The sequence below is a fragment of the Phodopus roborovskii genome, unplaced genomic scaffold (assembly GCF_943737965.1).
Source record: "Phodopus roborovskii unplaced genomic scaffold, PHOROB, whole genome shotgun sequence".
Lineage (NCBI taxonomy): Eukaryota > Metazoa > Chordata > Mammalia > Rodentia > Cricetidae > Phodopus > Phodopus roborovskii.
The window spans coordinates 17535528-17561623 of NW_026126511.1; the positions used below are offsets into that span (position 1 = coordinate 17535528).

General features: G+C 43.7%; 1 protein-coding gene across 4 annotated transcripts in view; it reads right to left on the bottom strand.

The window, feature by feature from the left end:
- Lmo7 (LIM domain 7) overlaps positions 1-25818 on the bottom strand; it is a 183521-nt gene extending 157703 nt beyond the window's left edge. For 2 of the 4 annotated variants that reach the window (XM_051195280.1, XM_051195277.1), the window contains exon 1: positions 25590-25817. In XM_051195280.1, the coding sequence (XP_051051237.1) occupies positions 25590-25658 (69 nt within the window). In that variant the 5' untranslated portion in view covers positions 25659-25817. Of the gene's footprint in view, positions 1-25589 lie in introns of all 4 variants that reach the window. The other 2 variants (XM_051195279.1, XM_051195281.1) reach the window with 2 other exon arrangements.
- Between the last annotated feature and the right edge of the window lie 278 nt (positions 25819-26096).

Below are 26096 nucleotides of genomic sequence, written 5' to 3' on the forward strand. Positions count from 1 at the left end.
CATGGATTTCCCTGGGAAGGGGAAGTAGAGGAGATCTCCTGGGGAGACTGGGGGAGGTGAGGGATGGGAACTTGAGGAATTGGGTTGAGGAGTGGATGGAGGGGATGTGGTGAGTAATGAAAGAGATGATTTGAAGGGGGTACATTTTGGGGTCAGGTAGAAACCTGATGCAAGGGAAACTCCCATGAATCTACAAGGATGACCCCAGCTAAGACTCTAAGCAATTGTGGATAGGTAGCCTGAACTGGCCTTCTCCTGTAATCAGATTGGTAACCTCCCCAATTGTCACAGGAGAGCCTTCATTCAGTTACTGATGGAAACAGATGCAGAGATCCACAGTCAAGCCAGGGCGTGCGTGAGCCTGTGGAATCCTGTTGGGGAGAGGGAAGAAGGTTTGTTGTATGAGCCAGAGGCATCAGGGGCATCACAGGGAAACCCACAGAAGCAACTGATGTGCTTATGGTTGCTCACAGGCTATGGATACCTACTTCGAGGGAGCCTGCATGGGACTGGCCTAGGCCCTCTGCAAATGTGTGACATTGTGTTGCTTGGTCTACCTGTGGGACTCCTAGCAGTGGGAGTAGGGCCTGTCCCTAAGGCTTTGGCTGGCTTTGGAGAACCTAATGTTCCTAATGCTGGATTGCCTTGCCTCGTCTTAGCACAAGGAGAGGAGCTTAGTCCTACCTCAACTTGATATGACATGCTTTTGCTGGCATCCATGGAAGGCCTGCCCCTTTGTGAACAAAGGTAGAGGAAGGGTGGGTTTGGGGGGCAGGCAGAGGGGAAGAGGGAATGGGAGGGGGAGAGGGGAAGCTGCGGTCAGGATATAAAATAAATGAAAAACTTTAATTAATTAAAAAAAGGAAATATCCCTTCAAGAATCAGAAGTTGTCTAAGTTATAATTACTTTGTTCTCAGCTTCAAATATACTATGCAAAGTGAGAGGAATTTTTTCATATGATAAATGTTAATTATTTTATAAAGTATTTGTGTGTGTGTGTGTGTGTGTGTGTGTGTGTGTGTGTACAAGCAGGTACGTGTGGGTGCACACAGAGGGCAAAAGAGGGTGTTAGATTGCTGGAGTTACCAGCAGTTGTGAGTTGCTAGACGTGGTTCTGGGAAACACACCCCAGTCCTCTGGAAGAGCAGCAAGCACTCCCAAACACCAAGCCATCTCTCCAGCCCAGCTAACGTTGATCTCTAAAGGGGAATATGTAACCATCATTGCTGAATAAAATTAATGTATACACAAATCAAAATTCATAGGAGCTATGAATAACTGAACTCCTACTCTAAGCCCAAAATACCAAACGAAAGTGGAGTTGCTGAGGCTGAAGTTATCACCAGCTCAAAGGTAAGCTGTTCATCTGCCACGAGAAATCTGCAGGAAGACAGCAGCCAAGTGCCCCAACAGGCTACTTTTAGTCAGCATGAGGAAACTTCAATTTTAGCTTTTACAAGGAAAATAACAGAAACACTCTACTTTTCATTCTGTGGTCTACCACACACTCTCTTCTGCCTTTAAAGCCGTGTTCTAACATGGAGCTCAAACTCAACCCATAACCTGTTTGTGGAAGGACAAATAAGAAAATAATAACAATGATGGTGATAATAATGGAATAATAATAATGATGATAATGATGAAATACTCTTATAGAATTGAAAATATTAAGACCAGTCAAGATCTTAAAACTAAATTTGTCATAATTCTGTCTTGTGATGTCAGGCTATTTGATGACTCTATAATATTTTTACATATATGAGAATAGCATATGTGCGTAGGCGTATGCATGTTAGGTGGGTGCACCTGTGTGCACACTCATGTGGAGGCTGGAGGGGATCTTCAAGCTTTTACTTTTGTTATCAGCGCATGCCTATGTGATGGGGGTGGGGATGTGAAGCTCAGAAGACAGCTTCTTGGTGTTGGTTCTCTCGTTCCATCTTTACATAGGTTCTGAGGATTGCACTCATGCCATTAAGTTTGTACAGCAAGCACCTGTACCTGCTGAGCCATTTATTTGATCCCCATCTTATACCTTTGAGGCAAGGTCTCTCAATCAAACCCAGAGCTGGAGATAGGGCTATTCTGGCTAGCTAGCTCGCTCGATGGATCCCTGTCTCTGCCTTCTAAAGCTGGACTTAAGAGCAGGTAGGGACTGGGATCCTACCTTGTGCTTGCAAGGCAAATGCTTTCACCACCAGGCCATCTCCCTAGTCTCCAGCATTATTGTTATTTAATTTGTGTGTGTGTGTGTGATATGGAGAGCAGAGGACAGCTTTCAGGAGTCAGCTCTCTCACTAGGTCAGTTCTGGGGATTGAACTCAGGTCTTAAAACTTGGTGGCTGGGCTGGAGGGATAGCTCAGCCTTTAATAGGCTAGGCTCACAACCATAAAACTTGGTAGCAAGTGTGTTTGCCAACAGGTCCTGACCGTTATTTTAATAATGTCGATGAGGTGGAAGTCTTCATATGAGCACTATTTAAAGCCCACATATCTTTTTTACTACTATTTTATTTTATGTGTTTGGGTATTTGTCCTGACATATACATTTGTGTACTACTTGTGTGCCCACAGCGGCCAAGAGGACATTGGGTCCCCTAACTGGAGATACAGGTGGTGGTGTGCGGCCATGTGGTTGTTGGGATCAAACCCTGATCCTCTGGAAGAGCAGTGAGTGTTCTCAAGTGCTGAGAGCACTTGGTAAATTCGACTTTTTTTATAACATAATTCTTCATTGATTCTTTGAGAATTTCACTTTATGCACCCCAATCCTGATCACCTCCAAGACCCTCCACATCTGCCCCTCATCCTGCAGCATCTCCCCACAAAGGATCCCCCAATATTAATTTAAAAACAACTCGCTCCTCCATCTCCTCGATCTTTCCTACCTCTTCATTTGCCCTAGTGGCTAAAGTCAACACTTCTTAAGTGAATAATGTGACATATACTAAAAATCTAAAATTTCAATGTCGAGCCAAATTCTATTTGAACAATGAAATGTGTAATAAAACAGAAACAAGAATTTTGCCCAATTTTTAATATAGTGAGCAAATATTTCACAAATCTATTTTTACGTTAACAAAGTTCAGAGAAAAGTTTTGATATCTGCCCCACACCTAGAAACCGAACAGACACAATGCACTTGCCATGACCACAGAGCACACGTGAAGCTTGCTTCTCGTTGCACCCCTCAATAGTTCCATCATCTGGGTGACTGTCTGCATCAAACACAAACAAAAACTGTGGAGTGTCAGCCACTTTCAGGACGTGATGCCGCTGAAGATGCTATAGCTCTGCTTTAAACTCTCAGCATTAACCAGACTCAGAAAGCTCCATATGGAAAAGAACCACAGCGGCGGGCTAATTAAAGGGGACTGGTAAGGGGCTCTCTTCCTCTGTAAACAGGTCATGGCTTGGCTTTACTCCCCAAAGCCACTTGGGTTCTTCATGGGGTGCCCTTCCTCCCATCCCCACCCCCTCACTTTCTTCTAGACCTACAACAGGAAATGATCAACAAGTGTGCAGGCTAAATTTTTAAAATTTATTATTTCGTCCTACCAACTAGAATTTACTCATTTTAACTAACAGCTGGGACAGCTGGTAAGAAAACATGCTCCATGTACAAAGGACACCATGATTAGCGATGAAAGGGTTTCCCAAGCTAAGGACAAAGATGACTAAGAGGGTAAAGCGCCTGCTGTGCAAACATTCAGATGCCCAGTGCCCACATAAAGACTGGGCGTGATGGCACACACCTATAATCCCAGCCCGAGAAGTACAGATAAGAGGACACTCAGAGCAGTGAGCTCCAGGATCAGTGAAAGGGCTTACCCACAAAAAATAAGGTGGAAAGCTACAGAGAAGCATCTACCTTTGACCTCCATAGGCACTTGGCACACATATGTGTACACACACACACACACACACACACACCACAATAGATAATAATTAATTTAATTTAGAATTTAAAATGAAAGGATCTTGGTTCTCTGGCATTAGGAAGCTACAAAAGTCCCTCATCAGTTTTAGGTTTATCTGGCCAATGTGAGCTCCTAAGAACAAGGAATACAAGCGTTACATGAAACACACAGGGACGTGGTTTACAAGTGCCTAACTACCAGTATGATACTGAACCTGTGGCAGCCAAATAAACTCCTTTGCACAGAGAGGGTATATGTTTTGAAGACATGCCTCTGGTGAGCTACTCGCTGCAACCAGGCACTACATCTTAGGTTCCATCATTTCCAACAATGCATCAAGTCATAACGTGACTAGGAAGTGCATGCCATGCGCTGTCCCGCATTGACCTGCCTTTTCTAGAACTGATGCTCTTCGGGGTCCACGTCATTACGACTCATCTTTATGACTCCAGCTGAAACTGCTTTTTTACTTATCTCCTTGCAGCCACCAAACCCCATGAAGTAGATCTCACTACCCCTCTGCAAGAAGAAAACTAACACCTGGAGAAACTCGTGGATGCGCCACAATCACATACAGCAATTTACAAAGCAAGTTCACAGCTGTGAATTTTAAGCTTGGCTTTCCAGTGTCGAGGAGCTATGCCCTGTGTCTCAAAGTGGTGTCTGACAGCGTTTGGCCTAACACCTCTCAGTTGTCTTTGGTACCGACAGCTGGGAGCAATGTCTGGACATGGTGAAAATGTTAGGGTATGAGATGCAGTAGCTGGAAATGTCTTTGGGCGGAGCCCAGAGAATGTGTTGGTCCTCTGTGTGTGTGAGTGAGAGAGAGGGGGGGGGGAAGGAGGGAGGGAGGGAGGGAGGGAGGGAGGGAAGGAGTCTGTTTCTCTGTGTGTGTATGTGTGTCTCTATGTCTCTCTCCATGTCTTTCTGTGTCTCTGTCTTTTGTCTCTCTGTATGCTTCTGTGTCTGTCTGTGTCTCTGTATTTCTGTCTCTCTGTCTCTGTCTCTCTCCTTCCCACCATCAGACTCCTCTGCTGTGTGCTCCCTGTCACTGATGTATTTATATTCGCCATCACCACCACCACCACCAGACCGTAGACAAGACGTCTTGCAACCAGGAGCTAGTCAAAGCACTTAGTAGGTTTCCTTCAGAGAGTTCCTTTGAGCAAGGGGTTTCCCTGTCACTGGGCCTCTCCCTACTAGGGAACACGGGGACCCAAAAAGCCTAAGTAGTAAAGAAAAACCCTAGAGGAGAAGAGTGGCAATAACAGATATGCCTTCTCATAGAATGAATGGAAATGTTCCTCAGCAGCCGAGTTCAATAGAGCAAGAATAGAAAGCAAGAAACACGAGGGAAGATCTGGCATAAATGAAAGAACGGAAACAACAGAGCAGGGTTCCCTTCCCTGCACATAAACCGCAAGGTAGACTCGCCAAACTATCCCTGAATAACCTTCTCTTGCTTTTCTAGTGTTCTGCCTATTGACCACTAAACAATCATTGTGCCAGCTGTTCAGTAGCTAGTCATCCTCTGTTCAGATAAAAATTAACAAAACCAAAATGCATTCTTTGAAATGCTTGCTAAACATAAACATAACTCTTTGGGGCTGGAGAGACCGCGCAGTAATTATGAGCCCACACTGCTTTATCAAGAAGTATGGTCCCTGACACGCGCATTGGGCAGCTCACAACTGCCTGTAACTCCAGTTCCAACAGAATCCGTTGTCTCTGGCCTCTGTGGGCTTTTGCAAGCATGCATAGCCACACAGAGACTCATAATTAAAAATAATAAAAACTTTAAAAACATACCTCTGGTTAACAATCTGATGGTATTTAAACACACACATACACACACTAAACTACACTGGGTAAAATGGTAGAGTGGTCAATAAACTATGATCTTGTATATACAGTATCAGCTATTTTCATTTTTTGTTTGTTTGGATTTTTTGGGTCTTGTTGGTCTCCTTTTGAGACAGAGCCTCACTATACAGTTCTGGTTGTCCTGGAATCTGCTATGTAAAGTAGGGTGGTGGTGTTGTACTGTTTTACTGTTTTTGGCTTTTTGATTTTTGGAGGGTCCGGCCACCTAGCTCCCAAATGAATCACACACAGAAGCTTATTCTTTGTTATGAGTGCCCGACCTTAGCTTGGCTTGTTGCTAGCCAGCTTTTCTTAACTTGAATTAACCTGTCTACCTTTTCCCTCTGTCTATCTTTACTTCTACAACTTTCACTCTGTAGGTGGCTGGATGGCTGAGTGGCTACGTGGCTGAGTGGCTGTGTGGCTGAGTGGCTGGGTGGCTGCTGAGTGGCTATGTGGCTGGTGGCTGTGTGGTGGCTGAGTGGCATCTAGGCAGCTGATTGGCTGGGTGGCTGCTGTGTGGCTGCGTGGCTGGGTAGCTGGGTGGCTGCGTGGCTGCGTGGCTGAGTGGCATCTAGGTGGCTGGGTGGCTGCTGCGTGGCTGCGTGGCTGCGTGGCTGGCCCCATGCCTCCTCTCCTTCTCCCCTGCCCCTCCTCCCTTGTTTTTGCCTTCGGCTACTATCCTTGCTCCTGCCTTGCTATTGGCCATTTGGGCCTTTATTAGGACCACCAGGTGTTTCAGACAGAAACTTTGTTTTAATTATCCCTGTTATAATGTAAGAAAAGCAGAGTACAAGAGAAAGTTGTCATGTGATGGGGTTTAAGTGGGGGTGGGGGTTATTAGGGAAAGGGATAATAAAAAGGGGAAAGGAAAAGGGGAAACCGGCCTCCTGCCTCCAGAGACAGGAGCAGCGGGAGAGATGAATTAGAACAAAGTACATATGAAAATGCCACAATTAAATCCAATACTTACATGCCAACCTAAAAGAGTAAAACTTAGTTTAACAATCCTATGAGATGGGGCTAAAGATGGCTCAGTAGTCAAGAGCATTTGATGCTCTTGCAGAGGGACCAGGATTCAGCTCCCAACACCTACACGGAAGCTCAGACAGACAGTACCACCGGTTGCAGGGGATCTGACCACCTCTTCATCTGTGTACACCAGGCACACATGTGGTGTGCACATATGTGGTGTGCACATATGCAGGCAAGATGCTCAAACACATAACATAAAATAAATACATAGATCTAATCTCCTATATTACAGAATGCAGGGCAGTGGGAAATACAAGTCAAAAGGTTGAAATAGAACTGATTAAAACAAATACAAAACAGCAAAATTGATTTTGAAAAACGGAAGATATTCATGGCACCTGATATTTGACATGCCTCAAAGTGAGTTACAGAGAGATGAAAGCCGGACTGTGCTCGTGTGGACCTGGGCATACTCTTTGGAAGAGGAAAGAAGGAAAGGATAGATTTGGTGCACAGTTGCCAGGAATACTGGAGAAACCAGGGAACAACCTGATTTTCACATCACGTGCAAACATAAAATGTAGTTTCATTGCCTTAATGTGAATATTAAATATAAAGGTATCAAAAGGAAAATGCCTTATAGTTTAAAGAACTGTGACACTGGTAACCATAAAAGATCAGAGGGATGTAACATCGGAGTAAGGAATCACTGATCAAAAAAGAAACTAAATGAAATAAAAAAATATAAATGAAGGCCTTCAGAAGATATTTAAAACACCTAAGTATTATTTAATTATATTAAGAAGGGGAAATTTGGCGGTGCCCATAAAGATGGATGCATTCCACCTTGGCACAAGGGCGGAAAGTTCAAAACTGTCCTCAGCAAGTTCTAAGGTGTGGCTACAGTAGGGTGTTTGGCTGTCTTATTATAAGTAACAACAGACCTGATCTGAGGTGTGGCTGCTCCTGATCCTCAAGGCTAGGTGGGGAACAAGAAGTTGAATCTAAGATGTGGTTACTGAACCCTTAGAATTAGGAGGAAGAAAAGTCTGTTTTTTCCTTATACATAATACCATGTTCCCCTTTTTGGTTAAGGTAAGGTAAGGTATTGGTTAAGAATGGTGGAAAATAAACTCATGGCAATTTGGTATTGACAGCATCTGCTCTCCTGATTTAGGAAAAAAAAAAAAAAAAAAAAAACAGGATTATATCAAAAAGTATGGTACAGAAGGGACTGGAGAGAAGGGTCCAAAGTTGAGCCACTGGCTCCTTTTGCAGAGGTCCCAGGGTTGGTTTCCAGAATCCATAGGGTTATGCACACCCATCTGTAACTACAGGTTTGGTAAATCTGACCCCATCTGTTAGCTTCCTCTGGCAACAGCCACATATATGTGTTTTGCATACACACATACAGGCACAATACTCATACCCTAAGTTAGTCTCCGCAGTAGTTAATCAGTGGCCACACTAGTGGCCTCACTCTCCCTGTTTCCACACATTCTGAAGCATTGGAAGGGAAAAGTTGAACTCATTGTCGTAGAGGAGCACAGGACAGCAACCGTACTCAAGGCTCATCACTGGTGTGTTGGCTCACTCTGCAAAGGAGAGGAAAAGGAGGATCCTGGGTCTGGCCCTGACACAGTGGCAGGCCCTCAAAGAGGCTGATGGCGTGCTGGTCCTTGAAACAAAGCTTTTCACACCCAAAAGGACTGACGTAACCTTTTCAAGAGACAGATGTGTTATGGGAAAATGGAGCCTGGCTGCGATTTCTCGCCACTGGTTCTAACTATAACCCTTCTATAATCTACTGACCACAGGCTAAACACAGCATCTCAGAAACCACAGCCATGACAACTCTTCAGCAACACAAGACAGGCATTCATTCCAAAGCCATCATTCAAGAGAAAATGGTATAGTCCAACATTGTGAAATTTAAAAAAAAAAAGAAAACCTCTGCATATATTGAAATATGCTAATTTTTAAAAACATTTAAAATGTGAATAGCCAATCATAATAGTTAGATAGGAAGTTTTTACTATATCTTATTTATTTGTTTGTGTGTGTGCGTGCATATACCATGATGCATGTGTGAAGGTCAGAGGAAATCTTTCCGGAGGACACCATGTAGGTCCTGGAGATTGGTTGAACTCGGGTCGTCAAGCTTAGCAGCCAAGTGTCTTTGCCTGCTGAACTATCTCTCTGGTCCTCAGCAAATACAACCCACTCACAAAAGGTCTAAAGTGCTTTTCAGCATGATAGGATGTTGTAGTATATTCATTGTAATCTTCCAGACTGAGACTTAGCCTAGCAGTAAAGCATTCACTCAGCATACACCAGGCCCTTCATTCTATCCCCAGCAAGGCAATTAACACACATGAACACACACACACACACACACACACACACACACACAGGGATACATACATATATATATACACGCATCAAGGCTTCCTCTCTAAACATCAAATCCAATGACCACCAGCCTGCACCCATAGTTCTGTACATAGCAGTATTTGGGCATCCAGGGAAATGACATTCAGGACTATTTTCCTATCAGCATGCGGAAACCCGGAACCAAGAGTCAGCACCCCAACTTCACAGATCTGTCCTTGTACTTTCTCAGCAGCACCCCTTCCCCATACTCAGCCATTCAAGCAGATACATCTCCACCGTCTCTCCCCTTAGGTCCTGTTGGCCCCCTACTCCTTCCAGTTCCTGGGCTAAGGGTATGTCTCAGCAGGACAGCATGTGCAGGTGCATTCGTGTGCACACGCACGCACGCACGCACACACGCACGCATGTGCACACACACACGCACGCACGCACACACGCACGCACGCGCACGCACACGCACGCACACACACGCACGCACGCACACCTCATTCCTGATAGATTTTGTAGGTGCCAGGCACTGGTCACTGCTCTGTAAACACTCTAGCCCCCAGGTGACTGAATAGAACAGGTCAGAGCTGGGCTTTGAAGGTGCAGATGAAGCTCAGATTTAATCTCTGAGGTGATCAACACAAAGATTACATTTGTGGCTCATTGCAAGCAATAGGAGTTTAACTTTTTGTCTCTTAGCCTGACTTTGTGCGTGTCCTATTTTCACTGACCCGTCCACTTCATCTCATTATAGGGACTTGGATTCATTATTGTTTTTTTCAATGTAAGACTTCTAACACGCATCATGGAGTGACCAACCCGTCAACTGTGTGAAATTATACCTCAGCAGCAACTGAAACCCTTATTCAGTCCATGTTTTACTACTCTACTTTTTATAACATACATCAAAGTGTACACACACACACGCACGCACACTCGCACGCACACACTCCTGCTTTCAAAGTATTCCTATCAACTACCTACATATGTCTCTCCATTGATCCTCAAATACAAAATAAGAGCACAGGGACTTAAGACAGTGACACACAAAGAGACTCAGAAGGGAGAAAACAGCTCGAAAGCTTCGAAAACGTGAAAACGTAAAAAAAAAGAATGGTTTTCAACGCAGGGCACGCAAAAGGATCCTGCAGAGGAGGCTGGAATGCAGGTTCTCCTAGGAAAGACTAAAGTGCAGGGCTGAGTGGATCATTCTGGAGCAGGGTTGTTTGAAGAGCACAGCTGGCGAGCCGGGAATAGAAGAGAGGAGAGCTGACACAATGGCCAGAAGGGCATTCATAAAAAAGGAAGAGGCTATGAAACAATGAAGCACAGGAAAATAAGCGTGGCACACACTTGTCGTCTACCTCACATTGTCCATGCCCTAACAGTGGAAGCTCCTTATGAAAGCAGTAACACATCTAATAACACATCTAACAGGAAGCACTCCTGATCCCCTCGTGGATCAAACGGGCTTCTGGGAAAGTTCTTTATGGTGTTGGCAAGACTTCCTCACGGTTCTTCAACTTGATGCCTTTCGAAGCCTGGACACACCCCAAGCAAGAGATCCTTGATAGCTTTTAGTTACAAACCATGCCAAATGCTGAGACTCTGGTCACATCTTAAGTGCACGGCCCCAACAGCCCACCTAAGTTGTAATTTCCCCAAAAGTGCTTACTTTTAACAAAGTATTTCAACATCACATTGGACATCCCAAGCAGCAGGGGTTGCCGTTAGTAAACTGGATATTTAAACCTGAATTTTAAGTGACTTGGCAATCATCAAGCAGCCAGAAAGTCATCTGGAAATTATTAAGCCAAGAGGAGTCACTTCCTTACATGAAAAGGATTACTGTAAATTGCAGTGTGGCTGTCAACCACATTCTTCTACCAGACCTAAGTCCAAATTTCAAAAGCATCAGCTACTTGGCAAGTTGTACCTTTCAGGTCTGACAAGCATTTTCCAAGTCTAAAAATGTTTGCAAATTGGCTTAAAAACAGGCAGTTGTATAAACTTTATCCTTTGAATAAAATACCTAAAAATGCACTTGCCTTTTTTTCATCGGCTATAAAAGTGTCTCTTTTCCAAAACAACTCATTTTTAGAAGGGCATTGTAAAGCGTCCTTATTGGAAAAGAACTGGCAATTGTCTTTTCCAGACTGGATACAGCAGACAAGGTAAATTAACAAGATGACTGTCTCAACCCCCCTCCTTCCCCAACACATGCACACAAGGTAATTTAAAGGGAAAAAATGCATATAAAAAAACAAAGAATAGCTGAGACAGACATGTAAATGCCTGTTTTTTAAAAAGACACTAAAACTAATTTATTTGAAAAAAAATGAATCTGAATTCCCAGTTCATCATACTTGATACCAGTTAAAAGGAAAGGAACATGGAGTGTAAGAAAATATAAAAGCATTTCCAGAGAGATAAATGTGGAATTGATTTCCTTCCATGTGAAATGTCTCCCTTAAGTCAACTAGCCTTACATTTTTCTTTTAAGTCCATTAATGGGATTAATGGGTGCTATGGTTCATTTTTCAAAAGTTCTTCATATTTATTTTTATTTTATGTTTATGGATGTTTTGGCTGCATGTATGTCTGCACACCATGTGCCTGTAGTGTAAGAAGAGGCTAGAAAAGGGCATGAGAGCTCTTAGAGAAGGAGTTACCTATGGTTATGAGCCACCTTTTTAGGTGGGGAATCAAACGCTACTTTCTGGAAGACCAACCAGTGCTCTTAACGGCTGAGCCACCTCTCCAAACCTCCTATGGATCATCTTAATTCTCAACTTGACTGGATTTAAATCACCATGAAAAAAATTGTGTCTACGTGTTTTTTAGAAAGCTTTAAATAAGGAAGGAAGACCCACTCCTGAATGTAGGCAGTACTATCCCATGGGGTCCCTGATTCCATAAAAGGAGAAAGCTGATACCAGCATTCATCTTTCTCTGCCTCCTTGTTGTAGAAGAGATGCAGCCAACCACCTCACATTCATGCCATCATGCTTTCCCCGCTATGACAGACTGTACCTGGAAACAACTCTTAAATTGCTTTTGTCAGGTATATAACAAGTAACAGTAGCAAGAAGAGTAACTAACACAACAAGAATGAACTATTAGTATACAGGTCAAAATGAAGGCAGGGTAGTTAGGACAAGAAAGACATCAAAAGCAACATCCATAAGCAAGATGACTGCTCTTGAGGTGTTTGTCTTTTCCGACTTCAAGCCCTTAAGGATAAATGGATATCTTATCACAGCTGCTGCAGGACAGCCAGCCAGTGAAGGTACACACCTTTAATCCCAGCATTCAGGAGGAAGAGACAGGCAGATCTGTGAGTTTGGGGCCAGTCCAGTCTACAGAGTAAATTCCAAGGCTACACAGAGAAACCCTCTCTTGAAAAAAAAGAAGAAGAAGAAAGGAAGGAGAGAAGAGGGGAAGGGAGGGAGGGAAAAGAAGGAAGGAAGGGAAGGAAGGGAGGGAGGAAGGAAGAAAGGAAGGAAGGAAGGAAGGAAGGAAGGAAGGAAGGAAGGAAGGAAGGAAGGAAGTTGGGCTGAGGAGATGGCAGTAGAGAAAATGTTTGCTATGAGGACTGGAATTTATATCCCCAGAACCCACATCAAAGTCAAGCCAGCCTGGCAGCAAACTGTAATCCCAGCATTTGGAACACAGATCACCAGGGCAAGCTGGCTAGTTCACTAGCCTGAATGGGTGGGCTCTGGGTTCAGCCTCATAAATTGGAGCGAGATAGAGGAAGACACTCAAAAAACTTAGCTCCTCTGCATATGAAGATATGAATACACACACATGCAAACTGCAAACCGACAGACACACACACAAGAATGCATATGATTTTTAATCATGACTCATATCTGTATAGTCAGGCATGATATGACATGCCTTTAATCCTCTGGAGGCAGAGGCAAGCAGATCCTTGTAAGTTAGAGGCTACCCTAGCTACATAGCTAGTTCCAGGCCAACCAGAACTACACAAGACTCTGTCTCAAAGGAAAAAAAAATAATTAACAACAAAACTGTCATCTTTATAAGTAAAAGATCAAAATAAATATAAAGACAAAGGCACCGTGGACCAAGCACATAGACATACATTCACAATAGATAAATAGCCATCCCAGGAAAGGGAATCGTATCATTGAATCATCTCATCTTCATCATATGAGTCAAGGAGAATGGCAATGATGACCCATGTAATCGATATTTGTTGAGTACCTATGCTATGTCACATTCACTTTTTTTTCTCTTAACCTTGTCCCATTTGCAAATCTCATTTTGTATGTGTGGAAACTAATCTTAAGAACACAACACATCTTGCTCTTCTTTATACCTTTTGTCTGCAGCCTGTCATGTCTGAGACATGCCTGTGTAGTGCTGCCCAGAACCTACTACCATCCTCACCCCACCATGATGCTAGAAAAAAGAAAAAGACTATAAAACCACACACAGAAAGAATATATCTTCAGTTCCAAGACAACTCTGTGGAAGTCTGTAGACTAGAAAATTTTGATCTGTTCATTAATTAAACTTGATTAATACAACTTTAAGCATTTAGAGTCACTAGACCAAAACCATTCACATACAATGATTCTAAAATTGAAAATAACCGTCTCTTCCCAAAATTATTTTGAGCTAAAAGCACTAGGAAGAGGAGATGGTTTTCGCTGTGTAGAGAAGGAAAAGTAAGGGAGATGTGATGGCCTTCAGTGTAGGACGAGGACTCTTGTGGTAAGATATGATTTATTACAGCTTGCCTGGGGATTCAAAAAACGAAGTCAGCCACAAGCCACAGACGCCAGGCACGCACCTTTAATCCCAGAAAACAGAAGCTAGGAGGTGGTGGCACACACCTTTAATCCTAGGACTCAGGATTAAGAAATAGACGGATCTCTGTGCGTCAAAGGCCACTCAGATCTACACAAGACTGATCAAGTTCTAAAGAGAAACAGCTCACACAATGATGATCTCAGCACCTTGGATCACACAGTGCAGGGAGGTATATAAGACAGGAGCAAGGCCTCAGTATTAGGCATGTGTTCTCCAGCCACACTGAGGATAAGAAGACATTAAGTCACAATTCTCCAGTCATGCTGAGGAGAGGCAGCAGGATCAGCCCTTTCAGCCCGGGGTAAAGGTAAGAGCTAGTGGGCTGCTACTCTGCGTTTCTGACCTTGAGCTCTAAGTTTGAACCCTAATATCAGTCTTTGGGTCTTTTAATTTCCATGCACCACTTTCAACTTGTACACTTCCCACAGGAGCCACGGTCAGTCTTTTAGGTTTGCTGTTTTTGATTACAATCCCCTTGTGTCTGGGAAATATCCAATAAGGTAGGCTGAAGTTAGAATGATTTTCTTAACACAAATAAATGTTCCTTTTGAGAGAACACTGGTATCTCAGCTCCCCTGATCTCTCAAAAGGATCTTTGCCTGGACTCTGGCCTTGGTTTGGTCCCCACTGACACTCCAAGACTGCACTTCCAACAAACAAGAGGTTATCTGCAAATTTTAACTGTTAAAAATCCTACAACTCTTTCATGAAGCTAGAGCTCCCCTTAGGAGTTCTCTGGGTTCTGTGGCCTTCAGCTCCTCTTCCTTCTCCTGCCGTCTTACCAGAGTACTTCCCAGAGCTCAGAACATGCTCATTGGGCACTGTGGGATATTACAATCTGAATTAAGAAATGTCCCTGCAGGACCAGCACTGGTGGCACGTGCTTTTAATTAATCTCAGGGCTCAGGAGGCAGAGGCAGGCAGGTCTCTGAGTTCGAGGGCAGCCTGGTCTACAAAGTGAGTTCCAGGACAGCCAGAAACACTGTCTCAAGAAAACGGGGAGGAAGAAGGAGGAGGACAAAAAGGAGGAGGAGGAGAAAATGTCCCATTGGCTCTTTATTGAAGGCTCGGTGCCCACTTGATGGCACTATTTGGGGAAGTTCTGAAAACTTTAGGGCCTTGGCAGGAGGAGATGCGTATATATGTGGGATTGGGGGAGGTTCCCTTGAGGTATTTATTTTATAAGTTCCCCCTTCCTATCTATTATGTGAGCTGTTTTGTTCTGCTACCTGCCTCACTCCATGATGTTCCAACTCATCAGAGGCCCAGAAGCAACAATGCCAAGGATGACCTTGAACTTCTGACCCCCCCTGCTTCCAACTCCCAACTGCTGAAATTACAGGTAGGCAGCACTCACCAAGCCCAGCTTCTGTAGCTCCAGGGAACCAGCCTAGGGTTCCTGTGAGCTAGGAAAGCATCCTTCCAGCTGAGGTACATCTTCATTCCCACAACTGAAGCGCTTTTGTTGTTGTTTTTTGTTTTGTTTTGTTTATTTTCATGTTTTGATTTCATTCCAATTGTGAAATAAGAAAATTAAGGAAGAGAATGAATGACACATACAGGCACAGCCAATAACACGCCAAGATGATACATGTCAACATAGCGGCTACAGCTACCAAAGATGCCACACAGCAGGTGGGCTAGAAGAGAGGGAAAACAGAAAACGACCTTACATTTTTCTAGTAGGCAAATTTAAGGACAAGTAGCGCTTCTACCAACTGCGACCTCGGTTCTGTCAGGATGTGTGGTTTTGGAAAGAAACTCGACATCTCTGAGCGTCTCTCTCCTCGCTTGTTAAATAAAAACAAAGTCACAATGATAGCAAGCACCCTTTAAATCATGTGACAACTGGAACAAATAACAAAAGGGGAAGATGAGAGAAAGTCAACGTGCACCAATACAGAGTTGCACAAGGATCTTTATTCAGATTTCCTTTCCCTTTCATTCCTGGACAGAGCTTAGTTGTTTTAGTCTTCCGGAAGAAGTCCTCTAAAAATGCATGTAAATAAAGTGTAGCCCTACAATACAGGCGGGTCCTGGTGTCTATGTTGGAGCAGGAGGGAGGAAATGTGCTGTTCTCAAATGTTCCATTGTCTTATCCCTTCCCTCTTCAAAGCGACGCCTTGAGATGTGGGTTAGGGTAGCATGGAATTTGCAATCTTCCTGTCTCTGCTTCCCAATTACTAGGATTACAGGTCTGCATCACCAAATCACGTATTGTTTTCTTTTATCTCTGGTGGTCTGAATGAGGATGATCACCTAGGCCAATATATTTGAATACTTGGTCCACAGTATGGGACACTGTTTGGTAAGGATTAGGAGGTGTGTCGGCCAGGGGTGAGCGTTGACAATTCAAAAGTCCACGCCATTCCCAGTCTGCTTTCTCTGTTCTGTGTCCCTCTGGTGGCTAAAGTTGTAAGCTCTTAGGGACTGCTCCACACCATACTTGCCTGCTGCCATACTTCTCACAGTAGACTCAACCTCTGAACTATAAGCCCCAATAAACTCTTTGCGTCGGTCATGGTGTTTCATCACAGCAACAGAAAAACAACTAAGAGAGGCTGCAATTGCACAATCTGGAATCTGAGGGAATATGCAGAAACAGATTCCCACACTCTCGTGATGATGCGCCATCCACAGAAGAAGGCATCAGCTAAGAAAGCTCACCTTCAACCTTCGAGTTTTCTTGCACAGTTTTCTTACCGTACTTGTTTCTTCAGGGGCACATTTAGAATTGATGGAACAGAGTCAAATTCTCATTTGCTTTTAACAACCATGCCTAGAGCTTGCTCAATCTTGAACCGAAGAGGAAAAAAAAAAAAAACTAAATCCTACCATGACAAAACTAACTTCTAGTGTTGAGTGAAACTGAGCCAGGAAAAGTCAGTTACATCATAGGCTAAAAAAGATTTTAAGTATTAAACATTAAAAGACACGCACTCTTTAATCTGTTTGCTTGCCCAGAAAATTCTTACTGAGTGCATATTAAATAACCAGCACTACTCAGAGCTTGAAAGTGAAATGAGTCCTTACTTGGAAGACGCTAAGGTTCTTGTGAGCCTAACAGACAAACACAAAAACAAGGGGTGGTGAGTGTCATGAACGTAGAGCACAGGAGTGGTGTTGTGAGGACCTAACATCCGACAAGAGAGGGGGTATTCTCCAGAAGAAACGGACCTAAAAGAAAAACCTTTGCACGTTTGAAGAAGAGTGACACTTGAAGGATGTGACTTCAGAGAAGGTTATAAGAAACGAGACAGGAAGAGGTGAATAGGTCACGTGAGGCCTGTGCTTTCAAATGTGGGATTTAGAGGTGGAATGTATCCAGCACAGCAGGTAGGGTACTTGTCCAGCACGAACGAAGCCTGATGCTTTTCATAGATGGACAAGTGTCTCCCCATTAAGAAACTGACCAGATACCAGTCAAAAAGGTAAAGACAACAGACTATTTTCTTTTGTTTTGTGGGACAAAAATCTAAGTTCTCATGAGAAAAAAAATCAAAGCCAACATTTATTGTGAGGTTGGTAACAACTGAACAATTTGGAGCATGATCAACTACTGACACAGATACATAAAAACAGGCTACATACCAACACTTTCCTGAGACTCTTATCAAAATTATTAGTTAAATATGACTTATAATAGACCCTACCTTAAAATTTTTCTATATCACCATAGGAAAACAATGTTCCCAGGATTAAAGAAATAGCATAGCCAGTAAGACTACTTCCTGCTCTCCGGGGAGCCCAAGTTCAGATTCCAGTATCCACATTATGGAACTCAAAAACATCTGTCACTAAAGTTTAAGAGATCTGACAGCCTCTTCTGACCTCCTCGGGTACCACACATGCAGATGCACAAACCCACAGACAGATAGACACACATGCATACATAATTTTTAAATGTGTCTCATAAAGGCTCATGAGGCCCCATGAAGGACTACTGGCCGTTAATAGTTGATGGGAAAGGAAATGTCACTTTCTTCAGCAGTGTGTAGCCACTGATAAGTTGTCTACACTCCATTAAATAATCTTCTGCCACAGTTAGTCAGGAAACCACAATTAAATTCAATGGATTTCTTGTATCTCTCTTCTCTCTCCCTACACACACCCACAACCCTCCACACACAATCAACCAATGTCTGTTTGTTTTGTTAAAGATGTTAAAATAGATGGGTACTTGTTGGGAAGGAGCGTTTCAGTAGCAAGAAAAGTATAAAAGGGGTAGGGAGGGGTACATATGACTTAAATTCATTATTTTATATGAAACGGTCAAAGGATGATAGATAGATAGAATCTATCAATTATTATAGAAAACTACTTTACATCTTTATCTATAGATATGCTTTTTATAGAAAAAATTAAATGTGAGCTAAACAGTTGATGTTACAGGATAGTTGATAATTTGATTTTAGAATTATCAGTGCTGTGAACATTGTTTCACATAAATATGTAGCATAAAATAGCAGAAGCATGTAGTAGGCTTGTTCAGGGATTTATTAGAAATTCTGTTCTAATCACAAGTCAAAGTTCTTTTAATAATTTTGGTTATTGTTGTTTTATGAAACTCAAGCCAGCAAACCAAACAGCAATTGTTGAAATCAAACATCCCATCACAATAAAATACAAAGCTATATTAATTTGATTCCTAACGTGCTGAGAAATGAGTAGGAAACTATTAAAAATCATTTCTATAATTCAATCTGTAACACATACTAGTCTCTAATGTAAGCAGGGGTGTTCCTGCCAGTACCCACTAGCAAACTAACTCACTGTGACCAATAAACACTTCTAAACTCTTCCCACTAATTCTAGACAGGGCTTTTCTAGTCTCTTTGCTGCATGCCTTTCCTTCTCTATGGTGCTTGAAGATAGACATAATGTCCTGGCACTATGTACCATCATCTAGAGATGCCTAAGCCATAGGCTGAACATGCTGTGCCCTGGAATAAGAACCCATCTTCTAGTGTGCTGTCTGTAGTGTTGTATAATCTTTGAAAAGGCTGTTGGTTTGGGCTGCTGTGATTCATATCTAGGCTTCCTATCAGCCTCATCTCTTTAGCAAAGGAGCTGATTGGCTGAGTAACTCTGGTTCGGTGTTGTTCAGATATGACAGCTATTATCCTTATTAATCTTTCAGTACAAACATGTTTTTAAAGAAACACACCCAATAATTACCTTCAGAAACTAAAGAGTAGGCACCGCCATGCATAATTTATCATTTCTTTGGGGTCCCCACACACTCTTGATAGGTAACAGGCTTAAGATCTAAAAACAACAATTAAATAACCCAGCCTTCTGACTGGACACAAACACACATTCTTTCATCAAACATTTGCGATCTCTGTCCAGAACTTGTAGGGCAAGACGACAACACTGACCTCTCAAGTCTGGGCATGCACTTGGTATCCAGGAAAAGAGAGAATGCAAGAAGGATCCAAGCTGACTGAGGAGATCCACACCCTCGCTGTCACACACACACAATAGAGGGACAGTGCCTCACTTGGCTCAGGAGGAGACTCGAGGACATCTGTGCTTTACCAATGACGGAAGAAACATCACCAGCTGTGACTCAGGTTAGCCTTCGGTGACTTCCCTGAAAGGAGGCAACCTTTCCTTGTCTTAACTTCCCCTTCCTCAGTGGTGAAAGAGAACCCAAGGAGTCGCCGTTAAGACAATCAGTGCTCAGAGAAAAAGTACGAGAGCCACCACTCATCTACTCATTGGGAACGAAGAGGCCAACACTGATTCCTAACCTTGGCCAAAATATCCGAATCCTAATCTGGTTAGCAAAAAATACACTTCAAGCAGTTACTCATCACCGATGCCCTAGGGGTCCATTCTCCAGATGATCCAAGGATATTGTTGCATTGCATTGAAGGTGGACATAAGTGGTCCTTTCCATCACTTCAGGGACACATCCATGTCTAGTTTTCAGTCCCCAGCAGAAGAATCCAGGGCAAATGTGCTGGGTCCCTCCCAGTTCCTCAGGAAGCTCCTTAAGCTTCAGGCTTCAGGCTTCCTGGAATCAGGCTATTCTGGTAGCGCTACTGCCCTGCCTCCTACTTGTGAGAATGTTCCTTCCCAAAGGATTTTAGGAACCCCCTGACCTATCACCACCCCTCCCCTTCCTAGGAGCCTTTTTGATTCGCCTTTTTGTTCAAGAAAGAGTGAAATAAAGGACTGGTGGGGGGGGGTATAATTTCTTGGCTATCCAAACAGGAGAAATCCATGCAGCTAGAAGTCAGAATGATAGCAACTCACAGAAGAGGCGGGACCCACTGGGCACTTCTGGATAGGAACTTCATTGAGTGAGAATATATGGTCTATTCCTCGATTGATGCGCTGCAGATCCAGTACACAAGCTACAACAGGTATGCACTCAAAATCTATGTGTTTCTCTAACTATGACATTTTCTCAGTAATAACACACCGCTATCAGCCACTCCTTGAAGTTACATTGTGTCCATTGTTGCACCACTACCCACAGAGGCCAGAAGAGGGTGGCATATCCCCTAGAGCCACCTAGCTGCAATCTGGGACCTAAACTCAAGTCCTCTGCAAGAGCAACGGCCAATGAAGTACTGTGTTAAGTGTTTTTATAGTAACCATGGAGACCATAGTGGAGATTATTCCACCCCACCGTGGGCAGATTATATCTGTAGACAGTAAGAAGGAAATAACAAATGGGAGCGAGGTCCAGCTACAGCCCCATTGGTTACACCAGTTATTTGTCTTATTTGAACATGTCTTGAGCAGAAAATTGCTTGTGACTGACTGCAACACAGCTACTTGTCGCAAGTAGAGATTATCCTGTTGGTATATCACATTAAGTTCACTATACCACCTGGTATAGTTCAACCTGGCAATTGAAATCACATGCATTGCCATGAGGTGGTGGCACACGCCTTTGATCCCAGCACTCGGGAGGCAGAAGCAGGCAGATCTCTGAGGCCGGCCTGGTCTACGGAGTGAGTTAGAGAACACAGAGAAACCTTGTCTCAAGAAAACCAAACCAAGAAAGAAAGAAAATACCCATATTTCCAAATATGCTTCTCTGAATTTAGAAACCATTTCAGATGAATATTTGTCACAACTATATGCATTTAGAAAGCATCAGTACACATTCATAAAACTTTCATTTGTCCTGTAGACAACATTGGTGCACAGTGAGCATCCAGTGTCCTACAGATCTGAGGTGGGCAGCATGGATAGAAAGGGCACAGTTTAGAAAGAAGGGTAGTATTTTGCTTATACCAATAGTGGACCCAGAAAGTACATTTTTTTTTCTGGTTTTTTGAGACAGGGTATTGTTTTGGAGCCTGCCCTGGAACTAGCTCTGTAGACCAGGCGGGCCTTGAACTCAGAGATCCTCCTGCCTCTGCCTCCAGAGTGATGGGATTAAAGGCGTGTGCCACCAATGCCTTTTTTTAAAACCAAGGAATTGCTTAAATTCTTAAAATTCTTTAACAAGAGGCAAACAGAATAAGGAAGAGTATAGTGACAGAATCTTTGAAGGGTAAAACGTGGGGCGGGTGGAGGACCAGACCAATGAAATCTTATTCTGGTGCCAGACTTGGCAGTGTACTCAAGCTGGCACCCTTCGGTCCTTTGACAGGGAGACAGTGATACTGAGGGACTCAGCCCCGAGATAAGAGGAAGGGCGGGTGAGTAGGAAGACGATGAGTGAACCAAGACAGCCTGTTCTGTGCGAGCCATGAACACAGCGGTGGGGAGAGGGTGTAATCCTCACACCTAAATAGCAACCTAAACTCACGAGTGCAAACCCGTCATCACGCAAGGCTGTGAACAGCATCCCTGGTTTTAATCTCATCTGTATTCCATCTGCCTAAGGTAAGGGTTTGTCCCTAAGCAGGCAGAGGCAACTATTAGGTATAGGAAATTAAAAGGTACAGCAGAGGCAAACTAAAATTAGTGAGTCTAGGCTGTTTGATGCCACTTCATCCCCTACTCTATGACCTTGCTAGGAGAGCGTAGACTGCAAACCATTACCTAACTCGGTCTTTAACCAGTGTTTAATCATAAACTAGCCCTGCTACATTATTAATATTCCAAACAACATTTCCACTTAGATAACCCACCTGATATCATTCTGTGGCATTACCTTAAAGGGCACTGGCCCTACATTTGTTCTCACTGCAAAATTAATCCCCGGGTGGACGAACCTGTCTAGTGTACTTATTTTTCTTAAGATTCTAAATATAATTTAAAGTGGAGTGAAAGGGAAATCAATAAAAATGACAGTAGTCTTTACATCTCACCTGCTCCGTAACTGCCCCCCCCAAAAAATGAACTTTAATAACTTTAACTTTGGTTGTAAGAATAACACATCACTTTTGTATTTGTAGTTACAGATGGAGAATGGAAATGGGAAGTACACACTGGCATGGAGTCCAGTCCATCGTTTAAAGGTTTACAAGGTTATTGGACTTTCCTGACCTCGGGATAGTCAAAACTGCAGCTGAAGAGGTAAAGTGAAAAAAAATTAAGATAGGAGAGAAGGCCCAGTCCCTACTCTAAAGGACTCCACAGATTTTGTTGATCCCTCCTGGAAGGCATCACCCTCCCTGTGGAATAAGGGGAGGGGGTGGGATGGGAGAGGGGACATGGGAGGGAGAGAACTGGGATTGATATGTAAAATAAGAAAAAATTAATAATAATAAAAAAGAAAGTGCAGTTATATATAAAACCCTAGGTGAAGATAAAGACAGCAGGCCATACTCTGTTATAGTACATGTACATACATGTATACATGACATGCATGAATCAGAAGCTTATGTATAGAAAACCAACAGAAAGAGCAAAGCAACAGGAGACCTTTATGCCACTCTCCTGTTCATGTTCCAAAGGGATTTACAGGCACTTTATCTTCAAACTAGGTTGTGACGATGAGAGAGTCCAACATTCTGTTTCTTTGGGCCAAAGAGCATTTGAAATGCGTGTTTCAACTGTAAATAAAATACTAACAGGAGAACCAATGAGCATCAATTCAAATGCCCAGAGTACTCCTAAAGAACAGTTCACAAATTTTTAAGGAGGGGCCTGGTAGTATTGATGCACGTCTTTAATCCCAGCACTCGGGAGGAAGAGGCAGGTGGATCTCTGTGAGTTCCAGGCCAGCCTGGACTACAGAGCAAGTTCCCAGACAGCCAGGGACATGCAGAGAAACCCTGTCTTAGAAAACAAACAAAAACAAATTTTTAAGTAAAAGTATGAGAACAGACATGATGGTGCATGCCAGCACTCTAGAGCCAGAATAGGTGATCTGCATATGTTCAAAACCAGCCTGGTCTACATATCCAATTCTAGGCCATAATAACACCCTGTCTCAAAAAAAAAAAAAAAATTTAAATATCCTTAACAAACATTTAACAGTAGCCCAACTGGTGTGTGAGGGAAAAGCATTTAATTTTAATTTCCCTATATTAAAGGGATCTGACAGTAACTCTAGAAACACTGTGCTCTTCATGAATAAGGAACCAAGCTGCCAAATTACTGCTGCTAAGCCTTTCCACAGTCTGGGATAGAGGGGGAGGATGGGTGAACTCACACAACGATTATCTTTTGTACATTACCACTTGCCAGATGTTCACAGGATGCAAATCTTTCCTAAGATCTAGACAGTAAGCACCGGTGTGAAACGATCTATACCCATAGTTCCAGAAACAAGTATAAGCCTTGCAAAGACCAACACCACCTAGGAGTTGTGAATGACCAAAGAGTGCCAATGCCACCCAAGGAGCCATGTATGACTGAAAATACCTCAGCATCCTTCCCATTCCCCCTCCCTCCATCCTCCACACTCAAATGGAAAAAGAGAATGGCGAGTTTAACTTGCTTTCTGAAACTGCACAGAGCAAACGCCACTAATGGAAAATTACAGGTGAAGCCTTGACTTCTCCAGGTTTATGAATGGGCAAAGTTATTTCTCCTAACTACATTGCTGGGATTTTTCCACTCTCATTTCAATTCTGAGTACAGTGTTTATAACTTCTCCCAGTCACCCATGCCCTCTCTCACATCTTTCTAAGTCACCTTGAGACAGCTCAAAGTTTCAGCCCATAAAGGGAACTGCAAAGCTAACTCCTGAGACATCACTACCATCCAGAAAGCAGTGCTATCACATCTCATGTCCTCTTACTGAAAAGTAGAATTGTGACGTTCAGCAGTTATTTTCCCAATAAACACTTGTTGTTTTTTCATTTGTCTGTATGTGTGCCTGTGCATGTGTGTGCATTTGTTAGAAAATAAAAGTCAATGTCAGGATTTTTCCTCAGTCTCTTCTTGACCTTTTGTTTAAACACCCCCCCATCCCCCCTCCAACATACAGTGTCTCTCACTGAAGCTAGAGCTTACCACTTTGGCCATTTGGCGGGAAAGTTGCATAGGGTATCTCTCTCTGCAGCCTTCTCTGCCTTGGGTTTGCAGTGGCTTTTTGCATGAGTGCAGGGGATTCTAACTTGGGGTCGCAAGTTAGTAAGTTAGTAAAACTGAGACCTAGTAAGCCACCTTCCTAGCCCTAGAAAAAAATTACTAAAAAGTCTTGGTAGTATTGCTTTTCTCGGGGATTCTTTAAGCCTAACTTGAAATCTTAAATATAATGAGGGGCTGGGGTGTGATTAAGAGGTAGGGCTCCTATCAAGCTGGGCGGTGGTGGCACAGGCCGTGGGAGGCAGAGGCGGGCAGATCTCTATGAGTTTGAGGCCAACCTGTTCTACAGAAAAACCCTATCTCGAAAAACAAAACAAACAAACAAATGTAGAGCTCTTGTCAAGTATGCCCAGGGCCCTCAATTAAAGTCCTAGCTATTGGATGAAGCAGCATGTGGCACGAATAACTCCAAAATTACTTCAATGCTGGCGTAGGAAACAACTTTATAACAAGTTATTCCGATTCTCACGTTTGGAAGGATTCTTTTGACCTATCCTAAAAGATATCTCAGAGTGGTGGGTTGCAACTCAGTGCTAGAGCACAGGAGTGGCCTTTCAATCACAACCATGCATGTACTCACCGCCACACAACTTGTCAACCCCAGAATAAAATAGCCCGGGGCCCAAAGGCAACGATGATGGGACTAACTCTCCTTGTCTATGAGGCACAGGATATTTGTCTGTAAGAGCCTAGGATATTTTACTTTTTCAACTCCAGAAGGGATGAAGGTTAGAGAGGGGTAGCAGCACCCAACTCCCTAAGCTCACACTCTTAACTGAATACACTGGCTACCCGGGTGCTTGTCAGCAATCAGCATCCCAAAGAAACGCAATCAAAGACCCCTGCCTGGCTCTGCGCCTAACTTTCTGGGAAGTGCCCTCACCGAGACAGAGTCTGAGGAAGCTGGACCTGGACTGGTCCTCTGGGATGCGCGGCACCAAAACCTACTGGGCGAGCTCTGGGAGTTCTGCAAGGAATCCCAAGGAAGGCTAGGCATCAGGGGATTGGAACGGGAGAATTTGCACGGTCCCCCAAACTGCTTCTTTACTCAGGTTAGGTCACCGGACATATTTCCTGGGAACCCGGTCACTAAAAGACTCCAGACCGGGAGGGCGCAAATTCATCTGCAAAGAGCTGTAAAAGACACTCACCTCCACCCATCTCTGAGCCTCTGCGAATGCAATCGAGCAATCGGCCTCGGCGTCCTCCATCCCTTCCATGACTAGGGCAAGAGAGGGAGAAAGCAACTAAGTGGGTGCGCTCCGGGACCCAGACTCCCACGCGTCCCTCTCCCTTTGTTGCGACGTGCAGTTTAAATTCAGGACCCTAGCAGAACTTTCAGGCGTTGCTTTCTCAAGAAACTCCTGAAATCGGCTCTAATCCAGCAGGACCGGAGCAGCCGGGGGACGTGAAGAAGCTGACTAGAAGCGGTGCGCAGCGGGAGCCTGGACTCCTGGGAACTTCAAAAGTCGCAAGCTCGGTCGCCGCCCTCAGCAGTGGCCCCGCCCCAGCCCACCCACTGCGGGCGGGTTCCAGCTTCCGTCCGTGCTCCTCTTCGGGGTCTTTGCTGCCACCTCTCTAGTCAGACTATTTGGGCGGGAGATGCCCCCCCAGCCCGCATCCTCCCCGCCTCTGCCAGCCTGCCCTGTCTCAGGCCC